General features: G+C 45.8%; 1 protein-coding gene across 20 annotated transcripts in view; it reads right to left on the bottom strand.

Moving 5' to 3' along the window:
- The window catches only part of DENND1A (DENN domain containing 1A), a 508,126-nt gene that overhangs the window by 181,410 nt on the left and 314,190 nt on the right, over window positions 1-12,526 (bottom strand). For all 20 annotated transcript variants that reach the window (XM_072777866.1, XM_072777861.1, XM_072777848.1 and 17 more), the window contains one exon: window positions 1,739-1,840. In XM_072777866.1, coding sequence (XP_072633967.1) covers window positions 1,739-1,840 — 102 coding nt within the window. The remainder of the gene's footprint in view (window positions 1-1,738; window positions 1,841-12,526) is intronic.

The following is a 12,526-nucleotide window of genomic DNA, read 5'->3' on the forward strand; positions in this document are numbered from 1 at the left end:
AGATGGGACCAGTCTACCTACTCCATGGTTTCTTAGCCACCAGTTACTCATCCTGGGCTGCCCCGGGGCTCCTGGCCATTCCTAGACTCTCTTACCAAATTCACTTGGGAGCTTTGGGTCCATACCTCTGGTTCTCATGGCTTAAAGGAAAAGCTCTTCCACCTAAAGGGAACCAGGGTGGAAACTACATATTCTTTGGACCAGTAGAACTAAAACTACGGTCAGTAGGCCCTAAGATCCCAAGCCCATACCATGTCCTGACATGAGCAGTAAGCCTCACAGTATCTGGTCCTTTCATTTTCCCTGCGTTTGCCATCTCTCTGCCTCAGAAGGGAGGGCACTGTACAAGAAGAGGAGGCAGACCGGGCTTTGGTGTTGTTGAATCTCAGCTCTGCCTCAGCCGGCCGTATGGTCATGTGCTCTTGGAGGCCTTTTCCGCCCCTGCAATAGGGAGAGGAGAAAGCACCTACTCCATTGGGCTCTGATGCTTACTGAATGTGATCCCTGAATGCAGCAGGCCCCTCAAGAGGCAATGGAGCCTGGTGGCTCTCTGGAGTTGGGTTTGCCTCCTGGCTCCTCTTCTTTCTAGCTCTGAGCGTGAAGTGGGAATTAGGAAAATACCTTCCTCACAGCCGTGTGAAGAGGAAATGAGAGGCCAATAATGAGCTCTTAGTACAGTGCTCAGCTTGGAGGAAGCCAGTTAATGGCAGCCATTGTTTAATTAGGCTACAAATGGGAACATCTTTATATAGCACAAATGACTCCCCCAAATCTTATACTGAGTTAAAAGTGGACAGGTTTGAAATCCCATTGCAAACCATTTATCAACAAACAGCAACCTCTTCCAGATAGCTAACCCCAAACTGCCGCGGGGACTCCTGGCAGTAGTGGAGCTCCACCTGCCATGGCAGAAACGCAGCAACACAGACTCCATTCCACGTCAGTACACAGGGCCGGCAACATCTACTCCTTTCAGTTTGGAAGTCAGGATAACTTTATAGATCTTCTAGCAACAGAGCCATGGAGGTCAAACCAGAAACATCAAAACCATATTTCCCAGTGAGCCCCAATCCTCCTCATTCATATCGACAAGGGGGAGACTGGGTCTACTTCAAACAGCTGTCCAGGAGGCAGCCCGAGTAGCAATACTGAGACTGGTGTGTGGTCAGGTGTTCACGCGGCAAATGTGGCAGCCACTTGCTTTTGCTAAAGGATCTAGGCCGCTATGCGGCTAGATCCAGGGTAACAAAGATTTATGGGACATGGAGCCATCTTCAGAGAATTGTCGGCAGATACCACATGGGAAAACAGCTGCTTGATGATGGTCCAGAAGAGAAATGTAGATGTGGAGTGCCCCACATCATTCACATGGAAAGCCTCCCGGAACCCCTGCAGTGGGAAGCCCCGGGGAAGCTGTCTGAGTCTCTGGACATGGAAATGTGCTGGAGAGGGATGGCAAGACACCCCGGCTCCCACAGAAAGAGGAGCTGACTAGACCCTGGAATTGCTTCTCAGCCCTCCAGATGCAAGTTATAAGCGCAAAAAAAAAGACTAAAAAAATGAACCACCCTCCAGCTTTCTTCACTAAGGCAAAGAGGGCAGAGACAGCAGATAGAAACCGCAGTTCTGAGACCACAGGACAACCACAGCCACCTCCTCTCCTCTCCCTTCTCTAAAATCACATCCATGTCCCCTCCCCCATCTCACAGGAGTCACAACTCAAGAGCTCATTACCCACCACATCATTTGGGAGGCTCTGGAGGTCATCGAAGGGAGTTTCCAGGGTGTTGGTGTCCACGTTGAGGATCACGACATCATCCAGGGCCATGTTTCTGACTTTCTGCGAAGAAAAAAATTCCAAAAGAAAAAAAAAATCACTGAAGCACCATGAGGCTACAGATACTTCTACTGGCCCTCTCTGGGAAAGGGGCATAAGGAAGAACAGTGACAGAGGTTCATTCTGTGGCAGGCCCAGTGCTAGGTGGTTCACATTTCTTACATGTCTTCACATTTCTTTAACTGTCACAAAAACTCTATGAGCTTTATAGTCATCCCCAAGTCCCAGGAATGGAAAGGGTTTCACAGAGATGAAGCTAAGTTACCATGGTCAGGTCACACAGCTAGGAAAAGAGATCGTCACACTCCAATGTTATTTTTTTCTTATATTTTCCTTTTTTTTAAACAGTAGAAGCAGCGGTCCAAAGTTCAGCGAGGCCCTTATGACACCCATTTTCAATCCATCCCCTCTCATGTACCAAAAGCTATTTTGCCCATCTCTCTTTTGGACCTTGTCATTGTTGGGTATGGAATATGGTGTATGGCCAACGTTAACATGTTAACATTGCCCTTAAACATTAAGTAAGAAGGTCACACTTTCAGTTTGGTCCCATTTTCCATAGAAAAACCCAGCTAGTGAATCAAAGCTCAGAGGCTTTGGCCATGTGTCATCATTCTACTGGCACTGTAATGGAGAGAGTAAGAGAGATGTGCTTACTGGGTGCACATGTCTGTGTGGGGAGGAAGGGATACATAGATAATAGAGAAAGGAAGAGTCCACCATCTGGGAACAACTCTCCAAAGTCTGTAGAAGTATGAGTAGCCAGAGTTTTTAATTTTTAATCACACTATTCACCCACTACTGGAATCCACCTCCATTTTTCTCCTGCTCACCCACCACTCCCAACCTCATTCAGACCCTCTTCTCCTCTCAAATACCAAAGCTCGTTCCTTTAGAGTCTAGAACTTCAGAACTGTTATTTTTATCCCAGTTGACCCCAGATAATTAGAAAGACCTTACAATTTGTGGTCAAAACTGGAATACTTGTGGGTGTGAAAGACAACATACTATGCCAGGGCAAAAGACATACAGTGAGACATATGATCACCTTCCATATATAAGGGATCAATTTTAGCTGCCCTCTGAGGTGCTGCATATGACCGTACAGATGTGCACTGCCCAAGGACACCCAGCCATCCAGATGGGGCTGAGATCTGCTAAGCCACGTGCCTGGGTCAAGGGTGGTGACGGTGGGAGGAAGGAGATGCCTTTTCCTGATTCATCTAAGAGAAGTGGATAGCCAGCCTAGAGTTGTGGCTGGATCATTCTGATGGTTGCTAAAGCCAATGTCCTGGAAACACACAATTATAATATAGAAAAATATAATATAAACTAGAAGCCTACTGGTGTTTTGTACTGTGTCTCATTTCATTCTTACCAAATCTGCAAACTGCATGTTATTACACTCATTTTATATACCTAGAGAAAAAGGAGGCTCAGAGAGGTGAGGTAAGGGGCAGAGGTAACAGCACTGGCCGCCTCTACAGCCATGTTCCCACGGCATCGCACCATCAGCCTCCTTGTCATCAGACACTCTCAGTGAGACTGACCTCCACATAGCCCTTGTCACTGAGCCCCAGCACCGCTCTGCCTGCCTGCTTTCCTCTGTTGGCGTGTGGGCTCCTTCAGGGGCTCACCCGTTTGGCTCTCCACTGCATGATAACCAGCACCCGACAAAATGACAGGCACTTGGTAAGGGCTTAGTAATACTGGCTGATGCTTGTTCTCTCAAACGGCAGTCTCTAGGACAAAACATTTTGCGATTCCTCCCAGCAGGAAGGAGGAGCTGAGCTGGCCATAAGCCTCCTATGGTTGAAATGGTCCCAGGTGGCAGATTCCTGGGTCCCTCCCACTGAACACACCTAGGAGCTTCAAACTCCTCTTGTTACTGAGTTTTCCAAGCCACCAGGGGCTGGCCCACAAACCTCTCAACCCCTTCATCAACATTTCTTAAGTGCTCACTATGGGCTGAGAGCTGCACAGAAGGGATAAGGTTGCCTCCTTACAAGCGTATTTTGTCCTCCAAACCCCAACACTCACATTAATGGGCTGCCTTATTTACAGGGTAAAAAGCTATCAGCAAGTAGCCTCAATCATAATACAGATCACTCGTGTTTCACAAAGCACAATCCCTACTTTTCAGATGAGATCCGTAAGACTCCTGGTGAACTAACTGTCCAGGGCTCTTTTGCTGCCTCACGTCTCAGCCCAGTCAGTTAAACACTTAGCAGTGTGCTGGCAGGAAGTCACACAAACAGACTTAACAACTATCCTTGTCACTCACATCACCAGGCAGAGTTCACATAGATCCTTTCAGACTCAACCACTTAGCTGGAGACTAAGTATCACCATTCCCATTGCAGGAATAAGACACAGGCTCGGAGAGGTGAAGTGGCTCCCCTCAGGTTACGTGGCTACTCTTCGGTGACTCTGAAACTGGTAAGATAACTGCGACCACCACCATCCTTACCCCCTATCCCCTGGGCTGCTGTGAAGAGGAGAGAAGCGACAGGCACCCAGTGCGAGACACACAGGATTTATAAACAGTAGCTATTATTTTTACTTTTATAATTCACACATCAGCCACAGCAAGTCTGAAAGCTGCAGTGCCAATGGCCAAAGGGCAAAAGCCCTCTGGCCCCTTCTCAGTAGCTAATGGGCTCTCGCCTCAAAAGCCGAGACACCAGAGATGGAAGCGGAGAAGGGGCCATAAGGAACACCATAACTCAGCAGGGGGCTCCAGGACTGGACGGCCGCTGCACCCCAGAGTTGCCTATTCTGCCTCGGCTGACCTTCTAAATAGCCCCAAACAGGAGGGCAGGGGGCCTGGCCACTGGAGAGAAGCCTCAGAGGCTGAAAGGCCCAGTGAGAGGGATGTTGATTCTGGACCAGAATCGGGTGTTGTTTCTGTGTTCCCAGTGAGGCCCCAGCAGCACAGACCAGCCCTTGTGGGCTCTCCATGGCCTGGGCTGGAACAGGCTTTTGATTTCTTCCCACTCCTGGCTGGAGGACTTGCCGGTTAAGCTGCGTGGAGTGTTTACTTTTTCAACAATGGTAGCAGGCTGAAGAAGAGGAAAAAACCTGGCCCTTTTTTTCTGACTTAGCAGGCCAGGGTCCCCTTAGTAACCGAAATGCCAAAGCACCAGGCTCCAGGCAGGAGCTGGGGCGGCACAGTTTCCTCTTATAGGACAATGCTGCCCTCCTGGCAGCAAGGCCTCTTCCAAAGGGGCTGGCGGAGACTCAAGCGCCTTCTTGAAGCTCAGTGTTCCCAAGGAGAGAATCGGAGGCCAGCTCGGCCGGATGGTGCCTGATCCCTGAAAGGCTTGAGGAAACAGAGGCAACGAAGAAAGGCCAATCAGCCTCCCCCAAAAACAAAAGCCCAACCCCACAAAAGCCTTCCAATGCGGGGGTGGCGGTGGGAGGTGTTGGTGGAGGAGGAAGCTGGACCATGACTGAGTGCCAGCTCATTTAATCGCAACCACATTACGAGGGAGACAGGACCATCCCCGTGGGTAGGGATGAGAAAATAAGGCCTCAGATGTCGAACAGGCTGCCTCAAATCACATCACTAGTGAAGAGCAGAGCTGACTTGTGAACCCGCTCTGACTCAAAAGCCCAACTATTTCTGAAGACATCCCAAATCCAATTGCTCAGACCTGAGAACAAATACCTGTAGGCATGAAGCTATACGAACCCTCTCGGGGCCAGCTTTCTCTTCCACAAAGTAACACTTGCCTTTTGTATCCTAAAAATCACATATGCCTGTTAAAAATAAAAAAAAGGGATGGACAAAAAATTCAAAGAAAGAAATTATAGTTATTTTCATCCCTCCGTCTGGAGACAGTGTTTTGATGTTTCCCTCCATAACCTTGCAACCCCAATCCCTACTTTTTAAAATACAGTTGAAATAATTCTTAATATTTCTTTCTGATTTCCTCATTTATTACAATATACAAATGCTCCATTTCATTAAAAACTTTGTAAAGGTCATTACTAATCGCCACAAAGTGTTCCATTTCATGGAAACAAACTTAACTGAGCCCATCCTGTTGGCTGTTATTTCCAGTTTTAAAGAAATTTTTTATATATAATATTGTCATGAAATTTGTAGGCATAAAGCCTTGTTCTTTAGGATGGATTCCTAGAAGTGGAATTTACTTTCCACTTCTTAAAAAGTGTCCCTCTCAAATTCGACTTTGAGGGAGATATCTTTACTTCCAATTATTTTAAAGTCATTTTATCCACAGCTTGTGTTTCCTACTCTAAGTGAAGAAAAATCAGCAAAGACACGAGCAGATGTCAAAATAGTCCTCCAAAAACCCTACCCAATTAAAACACTTACTAGTACCGCAGCACACCGAGACAGCTCTCCGGTAGCTTGTCCCACCAACACATTCCCTCTCATTTTAGTTACAACATATGCCAAAGCTCCTGCCAGCTGCAAACCCTCCCCCCACCAGACTCTATAGGCTTTTTCTCAGAATGAATAAAAAAAAAAAAAAAATACTGACATGCACACCGACTTTCCAAATGGCATTTCTTGCACAGAGAAACACACAAAAATGGCATCTTCCCATAAATATTGTTAATCAAAAATGTCTTTTCTCTTTATGCTTTGTCACAGGCAGACTTTAGCCTGACCCCAGCCTTTCAGGACAGGGAAGGGAAGCATCGTTGTATGGGGGTGGTCAGGGCAGCTGAGAGGTTATGGGCTCGAATACAGGCTTCTTCACCTAAGATTTGCACCCCTTCTCCCACCTTGAGTGCTGCTTTAAGGCAATTTGCTCAACCTCATAAATCCTCCAGATTTTCACCTATGAAATGGGGATCAAGACAGTACCCCCTCACAGAGTTGCTGTGAGGATAAGCTAAGCAAACCTATGTAGAGTTAGCATGATGCCCAGGACACACTCACAGACACTGAACCAACAGTGGCTCTCCTGCTTGCCTGTCTGTCCCCTCTCCTTTGATGGTTCCTGAGAACTCAGCCAGGTTTAGCCAACCTTACTTCAGGAGGCCTCAGCTAAGTCTGCCTCTCCTTGTGCTCCCCTGTCCTTCCCACAACCAGAATAACATGCCAACTGAGAGTTATTCCTTTAGGTATTTGATTCCTCCCCTAGTCTGTGGGCTTCTTGGGGGTAGTAAGACCTATCTCTGTACCATGAGCTCCTAACCCCAACACCTGGCTCACAGTTGGCAATTCCTGAATGAATGAATGAATGAATGAATGAATGGAGAGGCAGTAGAGCTGGGAGGTAAAGAGCACAGGATCTGGAAGCCAGTCTGTGAGTTCTAACACTTACCAGGTGTGCAAACTTGGACATTTCACTCCATCTCTCTATGCCCTACTGTTGTCCTTTATAGGGGCAGACAACAGTGCCTCCGTCACAGACTTGTGATGAGGATTAAATGGGTTAACATTTTTAAGTAGTACAGTGGTGCCTGGCACATGAGAAGCTGAATATAAGTGAGCTTTATTTTGTTAAATAAAAAAAGAACAATTTTTTGAGAGTGGGGGGAATGTTCTATCTTTATTGTGGCGGCAGTGGTTTTCATGAATGTATGCAACTATCAAAATTCATTAAATCGTATGCTTTAAACGGATGGTTTGTACATAAATTGTATCCCAACGAAGTTGATAAACACATTACTACTGTGTCCAGAACATGGAATAAAATCACAATAGATAGTAAAGAATTAACAATGCACGGATGGTAAATGAATGCCACACAGCAAGGTAATTTGTCCCTGGCACATTCAGATTTACACTGAGTTTGACTTCCTGCTTCTTTTTTTTATCTAGCCCAGGATTTTTTTTTTTTTTTTAACTTTGCTTTTTCCACTTATGCCCTCTTAGGATAAACATAAAAATCCAATGCCCCTAGAGATCCTGATATACTTCTCTACACAAAAATGGAGTCTTGAGAATCATCTACCTTTGGTGTTTCCCCTGCAACCAAGACTTTATTGAGCCTTACTTTCTAAAACTGGTCATATGAAAGCAATGAATTTCCTCCCCTAACATATAAAACAGCAACACTAGTTCAAACCACACCAATACCCATGCCGCCCCCCCCCCCCCGCCCCACAGAAGGGGGTGACTCTGCCTGTCCAGGGAGGGGACTGGGCAGCTAATGACAAAACGGAGGACCCAGAACCAGCCCATAAGATAAAGAGCAAGGGTTTGCAATGGCAGTGTGATCCAGTGGATTCAAAGAGTGGTCGGAAGCATGTGATGCTCCCCTGGCTGAAGAGGCTGGGAGCTAGATGGGGAGGAAAGCTGGAGGAACAGGGGCCCAGCTCCAATATCAGTCTCCTCAGCTGAGCTCTGGGCTCCCTTTCTAGGATGGAGGTCAGTGAGGCAGCATGCACGGAGTAAATGTGCCAGCATGCAGGACATCTTTTCTATCGTCCCTCCAGTAGGATCATCATCAGGGCAGAGCCAGGAGGGTATGTTTGTCTCTGCCTCTCCAGTGCCCAGCACAGTGCCTGACACAGGACAAATGCTTATTAACTAGAGAATGAATGGAATATCGTGGCTGGATTCACTCTGCTGGGAGGCCAGCCTGGAAGCAGATGTCAACGTAAGCCCAAATAGACAACAGAAGCCCCAAGTAAGCAAAATGGAGTTTGCTCAAGGAAGTGTAATGAGAGTAAGAATAATGATGGCAATGATAATCATGTAAAATTATCATGATTAATTAGTGTAGAATTAATTCACAGTTGACACAGATAGTAAGATAGGAGTTAACACGGCAGTTAAAACTCTGGGCTCTGGCATGAAACAGCCAGATTCAAGCCTTGCCTCCACGACTGTGTAACTTCCAGTAAACTCTTTACTTCAGAGTCTCAATTTTCTTATCTATAAAATGGGGATAATACCACCTACTGCACAGCTGTATTGTGAGGGTTAAGTGATAAAATGCATGGAAAGAATTTAACACTGTACCTGACTACAGTAAGTGAGCAATAAATGGGACGCCACGGAAAGGGAGTTTCTATCCTTGTAATTTGAAAGTTATGCCAATAAAAAGGATTATGGTTCCAAGACTGTAAGAATTTAACCTGATTTTCAGACCAAAGGTAGAAGCTGTTAAGACTGCACTATTATGATTTTGTGCTATTAAAACGGAAACCACCACCAATCCAGTGTTCTTTTCCTACCTATGTCTCAGGGATAGGAGCACATTCTCTGGAGCCACACTGCCCAAGTCTAAATTCCCAACTCTGCCAGTAATAACTGTGCTCCCTTGTGCACACCTTTTAACCTCCCTGTGCCTCAGTTTCCTCATTGGTTCCATGAGATTAAAATAGTACTAACCCTTGGGATGATGGCTATCTTTGGGTCAGATGGCGAATGATTACAAAACGACACAAGAGGGGCTTTTAGGGGACTGGTAATATCTCGTTTCTCGATCTGGTGGTCACATGGGTTACTAATCTTGCTGTGCACTTAGGGTGAGTGCACTTTGCCCTAGAAATCTCATACTTCAATAGTATGTATACAAATAGTAGTATCATGGACTTCACTGGTTTGTTATGGTGATTAAATGAGTCAAAATATGTATAAACACTTGGGATAACGTTTGGTATATAATAAATGCCTGGTATTTATGATTATTATTATTATGACAAACAATGTAAGGATAATTATTTTGACAAAAAATTCACTCTAGAATGTATTTCACAGTCAGAAAATCTATCTGCAAAGGTGGACACTTCCAAGGCACATGTTACTTCTTCAATCTGTCCTGTTGCCTCTCCAGTGAAGATCAAAGCAGCAACATCATCTGAGTAGCTTCTGAGAGACCCGTGTGGTCCTGTGTCTACTTGTTTTGGGGGAACAGCAGGACTGAGTAGAAGCAGCATGAGTCAGATTGCTTGGGTTTTGGCTTTTTATCTTTCATTCTTGCTCAGAGGACCCAGGGCAGGTTATTTAAATCTAGCCTAACCTCAGTTTCTTCATCTATATAATGGGGCCATCACCACATATAACAGAGTGTTGTGAGAAGATTAACAAGGAAAAAAAAATAGAAATATTTACTTGGCACCTACATGGCCATGTTCCCTTCCATCTGCCCAGGGCACTGGCCTTGACCACAGGCTCCCTATCCCATGGCTGAGGTAGCACGTCTGAGACCAGCAACTAGACCATCAAGGAAAGGGGATAGGTCCAGACCGACTGCCAGCAAGGACATCTTATTTCAAGAGAATGCAGCACCTTCCCGCATCAGAGCATTATTATCACACCCACAAAATGCTTTGCTTTGCTTTGGTTCAAAGAAAATTTAGTCTTCAAACCTCTGTGAGAGAGGCACACTGACATGGTTGTTGCCATTAGGTCTCCCTTAAGTCTGACTTCTCAGCAGCTGTTTTAATTTTGAAAGATAGAGAATATGGCTCTTTCATCTTAATAGTGTGTTAATCCAAATTTTATGCTAAACGACTGCTGCTGGGTTCATGCATGTCCTCTTAGGCTAACTCTCCTCCTGATGGGCCAAGCCACCACTAGGTTGATGGGGCCTGCATGGGCCAGGGATTGGGGTACATGCTCTGCGTCCCTCACCCTATGGACTCTTAGAACAACAACGTGATAGCTACTAGCTGGTGTGTTTCTCCCATGCCCAACTCATTAACGAGTACCATATAATGTAATCCCCACGACACTCCTGTGGAGAGAAGGAAATTGAGGATCAGAGAGGTAAAAGAGCTTTTCCAAAGTCCTCTGGCTTAGAAGCAGTGGAGCTACACAATGAACCCTGTTGAACAACACCACTCGGTTACCCAATGCATCCTATTATTCTGACATGCTGTTTCAATCAACAAACATACTGAACAACTTGTAATTTAACAGATGTTTGCTAAACACCTCCTAGAAGAATTAAGCCCTTCAGTAGTTCGTTGGTTGGCCCAGACCCCATTAAAATTCCCAGGGGGGAGGATTTTTTACAGAATATCATACCCATTTGACAGATGAAGAAACTGAGGCTAAAGAGATTAAATAGTTTGCCCCTGTTCTTACAACTGGTGTTTGTCAGAGAAAGGATCTGAATCTGGGTTCCACGTGCCGATGTTCTTTCCACTATACGGCACATACAAAATGTGCTCAAATGCATGCGCATACATATGAGCACATAACAAAGAACAGCATGGAGCTGGTGGCCTCCTAGGAAGGAAGGAAAGAGAAAAAAGAGGAAAAGTGGAAAGGACAAGAAGAGGAAAGGCAACTCTTCAGGTATTCTCAACTCTCTATTCCCTCCTGAAATCTTGGATGCACGCAGAGGGGAGAGTGACATTCTCTTTCCTTCCTTGGGCCCCAGAGGTCACGGAGCTGCCAAGCAGTTGATAAACGTCATGGTTTCTCTTTGGAGCCAGGAGTCACTGATTTGCTCCTTCCTGCTCCGCAAAATTAAAAATCTAAGCCCACCAGTTCAGAGGACCCCTGAAAATACCGCTGGAATTTCCCAGGGTGCTTTAAACAGAAACAGAAGCTTGATGAGCGAGGGAAGTGGTACCAGCCCCTCACAGGTCAGGCCAAATCCACTCCTCACAAGGTAATAAGCACTGACTCTTATTAACGAGTCCAGAGATTTTTAACCCAGGGCAGCATGGAGCTATTTCTTCAATGGGCTATTTTTCCTTTCCTGATTGTCCATGCATCGGACACACCTTCATTCATTCATTCGTTCATTTACCCATTCAGCCATGTGTCAGTCGGTCATTCACGCCACCTTGATGCTGGGGTTTAAGGCCAGCCAGCCAGAGCATGAAATGGGATCTCTGAAATGAAGAAGCCCTCGCCTGGCCTGCTTATGGGGAGTGCGTGGATAGGGAGTGGTGGGGTACACTCTAACCAAATGGCCTAAGAAAAGGCAGAGGAACATAAAGTGGGAGAGAATATCTCCATTCATATGGAACTTGAACAACTGCCTCTGCTGGATGATGCAGGGCCTAAGGTCAGAAAGGCCCCCAGGGTGGTGTCCTAGCTTTTTCACGCACTAGCCAGGCAATTCCAGGCAAGGCACTTTACCTTCTCAGTCTTCAGTTGTCTTCTCTGTGAAATGGGAGCCACCATCCTTACCTTCAGGATTGTTGAGAAGATGAAAGATTAAGTAGGGCATGTGTTTCCTAGGGGGGCCGGCTGTACGGCACATCAGCCAGTGCCAACAACCTCGATGAGAGCCTGGTTCTGCTGGCTCTCCCAGCAGCTCACTGTACAAGTCCACCCTTGTGGTGGTGGTGTCCTGCCTCAGGCTGAAGCACCTTCTTCATGCTGGAGACTCAGTTTCCTCATGTGTAACAAGAAGACAAGGAAGGTCTGTTGTAAAGCATAAATGAGAGATGGAGTGGTGGAGCCCTCGGTGAGATGTGAAGATGGCCCAGACCTAGATCAGTATGATTATCTTTATTGCACAAGGCCATGCTCTTCTGTAAAACCTTCCTGATTACTCTTATTCCACAGCAAGTTGCCTTCTCAAAATCCTAAGTGCCCAGCATAATGGACCATATATGATCAGGCCCTCAAAAAAACCAAAATAAAATAAAATAAATAAAACCGAATAAAAAACCAAATAAAACCAATAAAAAAACCAAAGTAAAATAAAACAAAACACGCAAAAAAAAAAAAAAAAAAAAAAACCACAACTTGTTTAGTGATGTTTCCAGCTGTTTCATGTATCCTTGTCACTT

This window comes from Canis lupus, chromosome 16 (assembly GCF_048164855.1).
Source record: "Canis lupus baileyi chromosome 16, mCanLup2.hap1, whole genome shotgun sequence".
Lineage (NCBI taxonomy): Eukaryota > Metazoa > Chordata > Mammalia > Carnivora > Canidae > Canis > Canis lupus.